Source organism: Piliocolobus tephrosceles, unplaced genomic scaffold (assembly GCF_002776525.5).
Source record: "Piliocolobus tephrosceles isolate RC106 unplaced genomic scaffold, ASM277652v3 unscaffolded_109, whole genome shotgun sequence".
Classification (NCBI taxonomy): Eukaryota; Metazoa; Chordata; class Mammalia; order Primates; family Cercopithecidae; genus Piliocolobus; species Piliocolobus tephrosceles.
In genome coordinates, this window is record NW_022291976.1 from 220,759 (window position 1) to 233,849 (window position 13,091).

General features: G+C 39.6%; 1 protein-coding gene across 2 annotated transcripts in view; it reads right to left on the reverse strand.

The window, feature by feature from the left end:
* Positions 1-231: 231 nt before the first annotated feature.
* Positions 232-13,091, reverse strand: part of LOC113219852 (protein CASC4) — a 128,584-nt gene continuing 115,724 nt past the window's right edge. For both annotated transcript variants that reach the window (XM_026447901.1, XM_026447900.1), the window contains one exon: positions 232-2,670. In XM_026447901.1, the coding sequence (XP_026303686.1) occupies positions 2,600-2,670 (71 nt within the window). In that variant the 3' untranslated portion in view covers positions 232-2,599. The remainder of the gene's footprint in view (positions 2,671-13,091) is intronic.

Consider the following 13,091-nt stretch of genomic DNA (forward strand, 5'->3'; position numbering starts at 1 on the left):
AATTGCTTGAATCTGGGAGCCAGAGATTGCAGTAAGCCGAGATGTGCCACTGCACTCCAGCCTGGGCAAGAGAGTGAGACTCTGTTTCAAAAAAAAAAAAAAGAAATATTTGGTTTTTTAGTTTAGCTTAACTTAAAACGAGTGCTAAACTTACTCAGATTTTAGTGTTAAAATGTATTTACTTCATGAGTGTGATGTTTGTGTATGTATTAGAATAAGCAACACAGTGAAACAAGTTTAATTTTTAATTTATTAGAACCCAGTAAATGATGATTTTAAAAGCAGAGTTTTCCATCAAATTAACACTTAATTCAGGGCAAAAATACATTTAAAAAACCTAAATCTTAAGGCAGAAGTAAAACATTATAAAAACAGTATGTCTAATACAGACTGTAAAATGTCAGATAAATTTTAAGAGATTCACATAGTATTTTATAGCACTAAAATATTAATACAGTCAGAAATATTATCAATTGGTCCAAGATTTGTTTATAAAATATCTACACTGCTAATTGAAGAAATGTTGCTGTATAAGTAATAGCTACAATACAACCAACCAAGTGATTGTTTTTATGATAAAAGAACTAAGGCAGGTAATTGCATGGTTTCCATTTGTAAAGCTTTTGCAGTATTAAATATAAAGTATTACTAGGAGTATTTTTTGATTCATCTCCCTACCCTAATGTCCCCAAAATGTACATCACTTCCCTTTAACTCTATTTTAAAAATTCTGTGAACCACCATACCTATTCATTGTAGGCCTGACCCTATAAAGGCATGAATTGTTTAATTTGACATGGTGGAAAAACAATTTTAGTAAACCACTACATCTTTTCCTAGTCATGGAGCAATTTCAAACAGAAGTCTTAAGAATTTTTGCACCTCAACAAGTGAACAGCCTGTTTCTTTACCACTATAAGTTTGAATTTTGACTAGAATCTGTTAGTACACAGGGGAAAACACATTTCATGTTTATGTGCAATTAACAGTAGCCCTTCTGAAAAACAGGGTTAACAATCTTAAATTTCCCCTTGTGATCAAAACCTTTTGATCAAAAATTATTTTTGTTTTTAGGGAGCAGGATAAGATTTAAAAGTGCTTTAAATCAGAAACAAGAATTAGCTAGTTTACACATTCCACTGAATAGTGTCAAAAAAGATAAATGCATTTAAAATAATTTGTAAGTCCAGCAAATATAAGCTTGATGGGTTCTTAACTAACATATTAAGTAATTACAAAGATTCATTTTTTTACAAACTTTTAAGCTATTTTAATAAAATGGCTATAGACCTCACTGTACTTCTATTTATCTGTGCATGAATAAAAACCTGTTAAAATTCCTTATTTAGTACTTCTGAAAAAGTCTAGTCAAATAAGATCACTAAAATTACCAGAAAAGCTTTGAAATACTGATTGCAGATTCATTTCAAAGTAGATTTAACCCCTTTCAGGATCTGGTGTTTACATCATGAATGTCTTCACCAACTTCAACTCTGAAAATATAAAAATTTTAGCCAGTTCTGGCTATAGTTAAATAGTACTGGTATTACTTGAAAAGATAAAAATTAAAACTATATTGTCAACCATGCATTCCACAATTTCAAGAATTAAGATATAACTCATAAATATTGTTATGTCTTTGCAGGTTATCTCAACTTCCATCAGGCCTCAGCTGAAAGCTCATCTGCCAAAACACATCAGCACTCATGTAAAATAAAAGGAGTAGGGAGGTGACTCTGTATACATACTGACCAGTGTTTGACTTCTAGTTTTCCTCTTATGTGTAACTATTCTAGGTATGACTCCTTGAGCATGAAATGAGGGGTAGATAGAATAGAACAGCTGTTGGGCTAACAAGAATTAGTGTGTAGACTGGGCGCAGTGGCTCACACCTGTAGTCCCAGCACTTTGGGAGGCCAAGGCAGGAGGATCACCTGAGGTCAGGAGTTCAAGACCAGCCTGGCCAACATGGTGAAACCCATCTCAAATATACAATTATTAGCTCTCTATTAAAAATACAAAAATTAGCTGGGCATGGTGGTGGGTGCCTGTAATCCCAGCTACTTGGGAGGCTAAGGCAGGAGAATTGCCTGAACCCAGGAGGTGGAATGAAGGTTGCAGTGGGCTGAGATTGTGCCATTGCACTCCAGCCTGGGAAACAAGACTAAAACTCTGTATCCAAAAAAAAAAAAAAAAAATTAGTGTATAAAAAGTTTTCTGCTGAATATCTGTTCTGTTCCTACTGTGGTTATGCTATGCCACATATAACTTGTACAACCATTTTGTCCTGTTTATCTATTTGTGGAAATAAGTCGGCTCAATAAAATGTGAAATATACATTAGTTTGCTTTAGATGCAAAGATTAGCTGTTTTTGGCTTAACTCTATCATAAGCAAAAAAGTCTATACCTTGATAATACAATATGAAAAAGTTCACATATGTACATGGGTACATTCCTTCATTAAAGTTTTTCCTTAATTCTATCTCAATGTATCTTTACAATTGATACAACTCATCTTTACAACACAAGTCAAAAAGGACAAAGTAGAATGATTTCATTTTACAGCACTTTAGGTTTTCTGAAGCGTTCCTTTAGGACTTAAAGGACATCATTGAAATGTTGCTTTCCATAGTCGGCAGGATCCATTTGAAGCTCTCGTTCTTCATCATCTGTAAGTAAAATAATTTTCTATCAACATACTATTTTTTAAATCACTGCAGAAATCCAATTAATGTCTCAGTTTTTCTCAGCCTTAAGGTAGTTTCCTGCTTGTTATTTTATACCTAGTACAAATAGTGTTCTATTTCTTAGCTGCTTGGCTAAAGAGTGAAAAGTATGTGGAACTATTTTGCAAGATTAACAAATCTTTAAAAAATAGACATAGATGACAGACAAGCAGAAATAGAGCCAGATAGACATAGCTAGCAAAACTTTAGGAACCCACAAATATTGAGAAGTTAATATTTTTATATAAATATAGTCTCTTTTCTTTTTTTTTTTTTTGAGACGGACTTTCACTCCGTTGCCTAGGCTGGAGTGCAGTGGTGCGATCTTGGCTGACTGCAACCTCTGTCTCCCAGGATCAAGCAATTCTCCTACCTCAGCCTCCCAAGTAGTTGGGACTACAAGCACCTGTTCACCATGCCTGGCTAATTTTTGTATATTTAGTAGAGACGGGGTTTTACCATGTTGGCCAGGCTGGTCTCGAACTCCTCACCTCAGGTGATCTGCCCACCTTGGCCTCCTAAAGTGCTGGGATTACAGACGTTGAGTCACAGTGCCCAGCCTAAATATATTATTTCTATATAGATGATATTTAGTTCTTTAAATTAAAGCTTTGGTAGAAACATTTCTGTACACATTTTCAGGCTTTTAAAAATCAATTTTTTTCTAATTATAAAAGTATCCAATATTAGTATTGTAAAAATTATAAAAGATAGAAAAATAAAAGTCACTCATAATTCCAACATTTAACATTTTAGTGAATTTCTTTGCCTCTCTGCAAATAGCTTCCTCTTGGCTTCCTAAATGGAGTATAACAATCAAAATTTAACCTTTTCTTAACTAAACAGAAAAAAAAAAAGATTACTGTTAATAAAATCCTCAAAGCCTCTTTGAGTAGCTATATTAAATTACTCCAAGTAGTGCTATGGAGTTTGATTTAGGTGACTATTACAGATTTTTCTGGTTCTTTCTTGGCTATGAGTTGTCACTTTGCCTTGTTGTCAGTTTACCTGCCAATAGCAATCCTTCTTTTCTAATTTTGCTGCAAATTACAGGTCTTGAAATGAGACTGCTCAAGAGTTGTGTTCGTTTGTTTGAGACAGAATATTGCTCTGTTGGCCAGGCTCAAGTGTAGTGGTGTTATCATGGCTCACTTGCAGCCTCGACCTCCCGGCCTCAAGTAATCCTCCCACCTCAACCTCCCAGGTAGCTGGGACCACAGGTGCACATCACCACACCTGGCTACATTTTGTATTTTTTGTAAAGACAGGATTTTGCCCTGTTGCCCAGGCTGGTCTGGAACTCATGGGCTCAAGTGATCCACCGGCCTCAGCCAAGAGTATTAAAATTATATTAGAGGCTGGGCGCGGTGGCTCAAGCCTGTAATCCCAGCACTTTGGGAGGCCGAGATGGGCGGATCACGAGGTCAGGAGATCGAGATCATCCTGGCTAACACGGTGAAACCCTGTCTCTACTAACAATACAAAAAACTAGCTGGGCGAGGTGGCGGGCGCCTGTAGTCCCAGCTACTCGGGAGGCTGAGGCAGGAGAATGGCGGGAACCCGGGAGGCGGAGCTTGCAGTGAGCTGAGATCCGGCCACTGCACTCCAACCCGGGCGACAGAGCGAGACTCCGTCTCAAAAAAAAAAAAAAAAAAAAAAATTATATTAGAACAAGAATGAAAAGTATTTTGATCAGAGCCTTGGAGAGTCCCTTTGGAGTACTTGGATTTTTTTTTTTTTTTTGGCTGGGACTATAGGCACCCACCACTGCACCCAGCTAATTTTTATATTTTTAGTAGAGATGGGGTTTCACCATGGATTTTTATGATATCTTTTGGCTTCTCTGCAGACTTAAAAAATCACTTTTCTTACATTCTGGTTCACAGATACTATTACCCAATAGCTTAATTTTTGTTAATATAATTTAAATGAAGTTATACATTGGAATCTAAATTCATATGTATACTATAGTTTTCTGAAAACTATTACTTTAGGTATAAGAGGTTTTAACACTCTAAAACTTTCTTCTTTCAAAAATGACAAAACAGGCCGGGCATGGTTGTGCAAGCTTGCAGTCCCATCACTTTGGGAGGCAGAGGCAGGCAGATCACTTGAGCTCAGGAGTTCGAGACCAGACTGGGCAACATGCTGAAACCCAGTCTCTACTAAAAATTCAAAATTTAGCAAGGCATGGTTGTGTATACCTGTAGTCCCAGCTACTCAGGAGACTGAGGTAGGAGGATTGCTTGAGCCTAGGAGGTGGAGGTTGCAGTAAGCAGAGATGACACCACTGTACTCCAGCCTGGGTAACAGAGCTAAAGCCTATCTCAAAAAAAAAAAAAAAAAAAAGTCAAACAAACCAACTTTCTTTTTCAACAACTTTCCTGTTAAACTTACAGAAATTTTCATTTCTAGAATTTTGGACAACCATTTTCCACCCTTTTTTTTTTTTTTTTTGAGACAAGGTCTCACTCCCATCACTCCCATCACAGGTTGGAGTACAGTGGCACAGTCTCAGCTCACTGCAGCCTTGACCTCCCAGGGCTCAAAGGATCCTCCCACCTCAACTTTCTGAGTAGCTGGGACTATAGGCACACACCACCATGCCCGGCTAATTTTTCCATTTTTTTTTTGTGGAGACAGGGTTTCACCATGTTGTCTAGGCTGGTCTTTAACTCCTGGGTTCAAGTAATCTGCCCACCTTAGCTTCCCAAAGTGCTGGGATTACAGCTGTGACCACTGCACCGAGACTACCCCATATTCTTAACAAATGATCTATCTTTAAATAGTACACTTGATCTCAGACAAAAGCCCGAGAAGTGATATCTTTAAATAGTATAATCCACTAGGTATGATAATCCCAAATCTGTCTTAATATGCGTTAAAGCCTGAAATTATATCAATTTTCACACTTTTACTTTATATACATGCTAATCAATTCCTTATCAAATAACTCTTTACTTAAAAATAATTTTTTTTTTTTTTTTTTTTTTTTTTTGAGACGCAGTCTCCCTGTGTCGCCCAGGCTGGAGTGCAGTGGCATGATCTCGGCTCACTGCAAGCTCCACCTCCCAGGTTCACGCCCTTCTCCTGCCTCAGCCTCCCGCGTAGCTGGGACTACAGGCACCCACCACTACGCCCAGCTATTTTTTTTGTCTTTTTTTTAGTACAGACAGGGTTTCAGTGTGTTAGTCAGGATGGTCTGAAACTCCTGACCTGGTAATCCGCCCGCCTCGGCCTCCCAAAGTGCTGGGATTACAGGCGTGAGCCACCACGCCCAGCCTATCTTTGTTTTTAAAAGGGAAAATAGGCCGGGCGCGGTGGCTCAAGCCTGTAATCCCAGCACTTTGGGAGGCCGAGACGGGTGGATCACGAGGTCAGGAGATCGAGACCATCCTGGCTAACACGGTGAAACCCCGTCTCTACTAAAAAATACAAAAATCTAACCGGGCGAGGTGGCGGGCGCCTGTAGTCCCAGCTACTCGGGAGGCTGAGGCAGGAGAATGGCGTGAACCTGGGAGGCGGAGCTTGCAGTGAGCTGAGATCGGCCACTGCACTCCAGCCTGGGTGACAGAGCGAGACTCCGTCTCAAAAAAAAATAAAAAAATAAAAAAATAAAAAAATAAATAAATAAATAAAAAAAATAATAAAAGGGAAAATAATCACGGGCACCTCTCCAGAAAGCTCTCCTTAGGATCCACATTATAGAACCTCACCTTATGGCTATAAACACATCTTTTAGGACTTTAATATAACAATTAAATTAAGACTTAATCATCATGGAGCAATGGATAATTTTCTAAAAATGTAACAGGAAAGTTATTGAAAGGAAAAGGTGTCTTTACTTTTTGGAATTTTTTTTTTTTGAGACGGAGTCTCACTCTGTTGCCCAGGCTGGAATGCAGTAGCACAAATTCGGCTCATTGCAACCTCCGCCTCCCAGGTTCAAGCGATTCTCCTGCCTCAGCCTCTTGAATAGCTGGGATTACAGGCATGCGCCACCATGCCCGGATAACTTTTGTATTTTTCTGTTTTAGTAGAGAGGAGGTTTCACCATGTTGGTTAGGCTGGTCTCGAACTCCTGACTTCGTGATACACCTGCCTCGGGCTCCCAAAGTGCTAGTATTACAGGCCTCACCTGAGGCACAGCGCCCGGCTTTTTCTTTTTTTTTTTTTGAGGGGGAGTCTCGCTGTTGTGGCCCAGGCTGGAGTGCAATGGCGAGATCTCGGCTCACTGCAACCTCCGCCTCCCAGGTTCCAGCAATTCCCCTGCCTCAGCCTCCCGAGTTGCTGAGATTACAGGCGCCCCCCCAAACCCCCCCGCACCACGCCCAGCTAATTTTTTTTGTATTTTTAGTAGAAACGGGGTTTTACCATGTTGGCCAGACTGGTCTCGAACTCCTGACCTCAGGAGATCCACCTGCCTCGGCCTGCCAAAGTGCTAGATTACAGGCATGAGCCACCGCACCCAGCCACTTTTGGGGCTTTTTTTTGAGACAGAGTCTTGCTCTGTCGCCCAAACTGGAGTGCAGTGGCACGATCTTGGCTCACGGCAAGCTCCGCCTCCCGGGTTCACACCATTCAGCGTAATATTTTTAGTGTTATATTTTAGTGTAACACAAAACAGAGATAACACAGTTGTTATCTCTGTTTTCCTGAGAAGATGCTTACAGGTCCAAATAATTTTAGGAACTAGATCATGTTTGTTAAGTACATGAGCTAGGAATAGATTTGTTTTTCTGTTCCTAGACATTTGCTCTTATCCTGATTTCGCTTTTCATCTGTTCACTTAAAAACTCCAAAAAGGGCCAGGCGCGGTGGTTCATACTTGTAATCCCAGCACTTTGGGAGGCCGAGGCGGGCGGATCACACCCTCCTGGCTAACACGGTGAAACCCTGTTTCTACTAAAAATATTACAAAATTCAGCCGGGAGTGGTGGCAGGAGCCTGTAGTCCCAGCTACTGGGGAGGCTGAGGCAGGAGAATGGCGTGAACCCAGAAGGCAGAGCTTACAGTGAAACAAACAAACAAAATCCCAAAAAGGCCAGGCGCAGTGGGTCACGCCTATAATCCCAGCACTTTGGGAGGCCAAGGTGGGCGGATCACGAGGTCAGGAGATCAAGACCATCCTGGCTAACAAGGTGAAACCCCATCTCTACTAAAAATACAAAAAATTAGCTGGGTATAGTGGCAGGCGCCTGTAGTTCCAGCTACTCGGGAGGCTGAGGCAGGAGAATGGCGTGAACCCAGGAGGCGGAGGTTGCAGTGAGCCGAGATTGTGCCACTGCACTCCAGCCTGGGCGACAGAGCAAGACTCTGTCTCAAAAAACAAAAACAAACAAGCAGTAGTACGTGATTATGAAATCACCTAACCAAATCTAATGTAGAATAACAGATAACCACTAAATACAAGAACTAGTATTTTAGTTCATTTTAGGAAGCAGCAAAATATTATATCGTTCATCAAGGTAAAATGAATATTAAAGGAAATATTTTAAAGACATCCATAATTTATTAAATAACTACTAAATTCCCTCTGAAGTCAAGAAAGCCTACCTCCATTAAAGAAAGTGCTAACATGGCTGGGTGTGGCTTCTCACCCCTGTAATCCCAGCACTTTGGGAAGCAGAGGCGGGCAGATCATGCGGTCAGGAGTTCAAGACCAGCCTGGCCAACATGGTGAAACCCTGTCTCTAGTAAAAATACAAAAATTAGCTGGACGTGGTGGCTGACGCCTGTAATTCCAGCTACTCAGGAGGCTGAGGCAAGAGAATTGCTTGAACCTGGGAGGGGGAGGTTGCAGTGAGTTGAGATCACACCATTGTACTCCAGCCTGGGCGACAAAATAAAAAAAAAAAAGAAAGAAAGCTCTACCGCCTGGGTGCAGTGGCTCACACCTGTGATCCCAACACTTTGGGAGGCTTAGGCAAGTGGATAGCTTGAGCTCAGGAGTTTGAAACCAGCCTGGGCAACATACCAAGACCCCATCTTAGAAAATTTAAAAAATTAAAAAAAAAAAAAAAAAAAGCAAGAACTAGGAGCAAAAAGGCAAAAAGCCAGTGAGGAGCCAGGTGCAGTGGCTCATGCCTGTAATCCCAGCACTTTGGGAGACCAAGGTGGCCTGATTGCTTGAGTCCAGGAGTTTAAGACCAGCCTGGGAAACATGGGAAACATGGCTAAACCCTGCCACTACAAAAAATACAAAACACTAGCCAGCCGTGGTGGTGTGTGCCTGTAGTCCCAGATGCTCAGGAGGCTGAGGTGGGAGGATCACTTGACCCCAAGAGGTCGAGGCTGCAGTGAGCCATGATCATGTCACTGCACTCCAGCCTGGGTGACAGAGGGAGACCCTGTCTCAAAAAAAAAAAAAAATATATATATATATATATAATAGAAATATATTATAAATATATAGTAGAAATATATAATAAATATGATATAAATATATAACCATTTATATATCTATATAAATATAAATATGCAACCATTTATATATCTATATAAATATAAATATGCAAACATATTTTATTAAAATATATAATATGTATATTTTATATAAATATTAATATATAATTTATATGTATAATTATGTATATAAATAATTGTAAACACAGGAAAACTAGGCCTCACTTAATTCTACAAAACGCTCTACAAGTAGTGCTGACCCCAGTGATTAATAATGTAATGAACAGGTATCAGAGATAAGGCTGGAATGCTTCAGCTCCCTACTGGCAGATATGCTGCCAAAGCCTCAATTCATAATATACAATTTTGGAGACCAAAGCCAGAGTATACTTAGGTGAAGCCAGAATCTTATCCTGCAACTGGAATCTCTAATCCTAGGGACCTCACAACTTAAGAAACTACTCCTACTACTAGAGAGCAGAGAAGAGCCCCTATCAATAGAACAGTAAGTGTGTGCTTCATTTTTTGTTATCTTTCGCTGTAGAGTCACAATGGTAGCAATAAAGTTTCTACTTTCTTTCATGGATTTGGGAATAGATCTGTTTCAGACATCCTGAAATCTGAAACATATTTTCTTGTAATACTTGTGTTATATATATAGTGATTCCAACTTGAATGTGGCCACAGAATTTTAAAACTGAGAAAGATCATGTATTCTAATTCAGCAGTCTTCATACAGATGAAGAAATTGTGGCCCAGAGAGTTTAAGTGACTTGAAAAGCAATACACAGACTATCTCTTGATTCTAGACTAATGTTTTTTTCTTTCTTTCTTTCTTTTTTTGAGACAGAGTCTCGTTCTGTTACCTAGGCTGGAGGGCAATGGTGCGATCTCGGCTTACCACACCTCTGCCTCCCGGGTTCAAGCAATTCTCCTGCCTCAGCCTCCCGAGTAGCTGGGACTACAGGCACCGCCACCTCGTCCAGCTAATTTTTGTATTTTTTAGTAGAGATGTTGGCCAGGCTGGTCTTGAACTCCTGAACTCAGGTGATCCGCCCGCCTTGGCCTCCCAAAGTGCTGGAATCACAGGTGTGAGCCACTGTGCCTGGCCGACTAATGTTTTTTTCTACTCTGTGTTCTGCCTGCTTTGGCTACAAGTGCAAACCGTACTGGGAATGCAACCATTATTTCCACATTGGCACAGTAATGAACATTTGGAATCCAATTTGTTGATAAATTAGGGAACAGCCATAATTACCTCTCCCTACTTTTTGGACGGTTAATAATATACCTAAAGAATCCCTGGGCCGGGTGCGGTGGCTCAAGCCTGTAATCCCAGCACTTTGGGAGGCCGAGACGGGAGGATCACGACGTCAGGAGATCGAGACCATCCTGGCTAACACGGTGAAACCCCGTCTCTACTAAAAATACAAAAAAAAAAAAACCTAGCCGGGCGGGGTGGCGGGCGCCTGTAGTCCCAGCTACTCCGGAGGCTGAGGCAGGAGAATGGCGTAAAACCTGGGAGGCGGAGCTTGCAGTGAGCTGAGATTGGGCCACTGCACTCCAGCCCAGGCGACAGAGCAAGACTCCGTCTCAAAAAAAAAAAAAAAAAAAAATAAAAACAAAAAAAAAAAAGAATCCCTGGATGGCCAGGTGTGGTGGCTCATGCCTGTAATCCCAGCACTTTGGGAGGCTGAGGCAGGTGGATCACTTGAGGTCAGTAGTTCAAACCAGCCTGGCCAACATGGTGAAACCCCATCTCTACTAAAAATACAAAACTTAGATGGACATGGTGGTGCACGGCTGTAGTCCCAGCTATTCAGGAGGCTGAGGCAAGAGAATTGCTTGAACCCAGGAAGCAGAGGTTGCAGTGAGCTGCGATTGCACCACTGCACTCCAGCCTGGATGACAGAGTGAGACTCCGTCTCAAAAAAAAAAAAAAAAAAATAAAACAAACCCAACTCTACAACAGAAGATTCAGCTTCAGCCTGGGTGACAGAGCAAGACTCCATCTCAATTAAAAAAAGAATCCCTGGAAACATGTTAACAATTATTTAAGTCTCCTCAGTATTCCTTGCTTAGCCCTCTTTATTTGTTGGAGCTGATGTTCCTGCATCTTTTTGTTCCTGGTACCCTTTGTAGGTGCTCTATCCTGCCACTATCATCTAGAGAATGCCAGAATGAGACAAAAAATGGTAAATGGCAACACTCAGTTCCAGTGAGATTAACTTGCAAACAGGGAAATCCAAAAATGTAACAACCCCTTCTCTACTTCACTGAGGACATCATCTTTTGTCATTTCTTCAATCCTTAGAATCTATTTTCTTGTGAAAGGAAGGGGAGGACAACATGAGGGTCTTGGGGACTTGAAGTAGAAGGTGGCAGTGAGAACCAGGAGAGGAAGAAGGAGAAGAGTACAAGAAAGGGAGAGAGAAGGCACTGAAAATAAATTTACGTACCATAGATCGAAACCCATACACATATTAAATCAAAATTTTGTGACAATTACCAACTTTAAGATAGACAAAATATAAAAAATGACTGAAAACAAAGACTGAGATAAACCATTATAATAAAAATCTCAAAATTATCCAATGAGATGAAAAAGCCCTTAAAAAAATTAGAGAATATTGAAAGTGTAAACCAAGCAGCTTATAAGACCAGAAGTTAAAGAGTTATTACCCTAGTCACAGTTGTAAGAATAAAAGCTCAGTGAGAAAAGCATATCATTATCAGTTAATGACAATGTGCAAAGTACTGTGGCAGGTGGGTAATGTGCAAAGTACTGTGGGAGGTGGGCATGAAGGTCGAAAAGGATACAAACAAAATGGAAGGCAAAATAAATAAAAACTCCTGCCCTCCAAGAGCTTACAATCTAATTGCTGATATGATATACATGCATGAAAAAACCTTAAAACATTATAAATAATTGCAAACAAATATAATCCAAACAAATCACAAAAGCAATGAGAAAAAAAAGATAAAATTTATGAAAAAAGGATGAGATTACAGAAAAAGTACATAATATTGTAAGGTTATATGTATACCAATATCAATATTACCAAAAAGTGTTTGAGAAATTCTTATAAATATAACCTTATATAACTCCTAGCACATATTAATCTCTTTTCTATCCCCAGTAATCATAATTTTCCTAAACTAAATGAACTATTATAACAGTGCCTAGGTAGAAGTCAGAGTCTCTAGTTTCCCTTTTTTCTACAAACCATATAATTTTGTAGAACAACTACATTTTCTTCTGGGTTTTATAAAAACAATGCTTGTCATAAGTCTAAATAAAAATTTAATTACTTTTAAAACAGGTAAGGAAGAAATCAAAGCATGTTATGATGAAAAATTTCCATGCATCACATAAAAATTTAACGTATCACACACTAACGTCACAATCAACTTTTACAGAAAAGAGAAATAGCTCCACAAATACTACTAAACAATATAAGCAGGCAGAAAACTGGCCTAAAAACTTGCAATAGAGAAAAACACTCTGATATGCATGCATGGGTAGGGCTGCATGCACACAGGTAGATTCTGAACTTTCATTAAGTTAAATGCTCAGCAGAAGTAACACAGTGAATAAGAAAAATATGTTGAATCTGTGTAATAAATATAAAACAAATCTTCACACATTGATTGTTAAATATAAATTTTAAGCCTCTCAGAAAAAATTCAAAAATAGCCTTCCTCTGCTGTGTCAGTGGTGAAATAATCTTATCTTCAGTATGGAGAAGACCATTCCCTTTGTGGCTTTCCTTATAACAAAAAAGCTACCTGGGCAATATTTGTAATGAAATGTTTTTAGATGAGAAACTGGAAAAGTGTATCGTCTAGGAGCATTTGCCTTAGGTAGTCTAGAGTCATTTTAAACAATTTAATTCTAAAATTTCTGAAGATTCTAAGTTTTAAATTGTAGCTGTATCAATAATACACATAACCAAAAT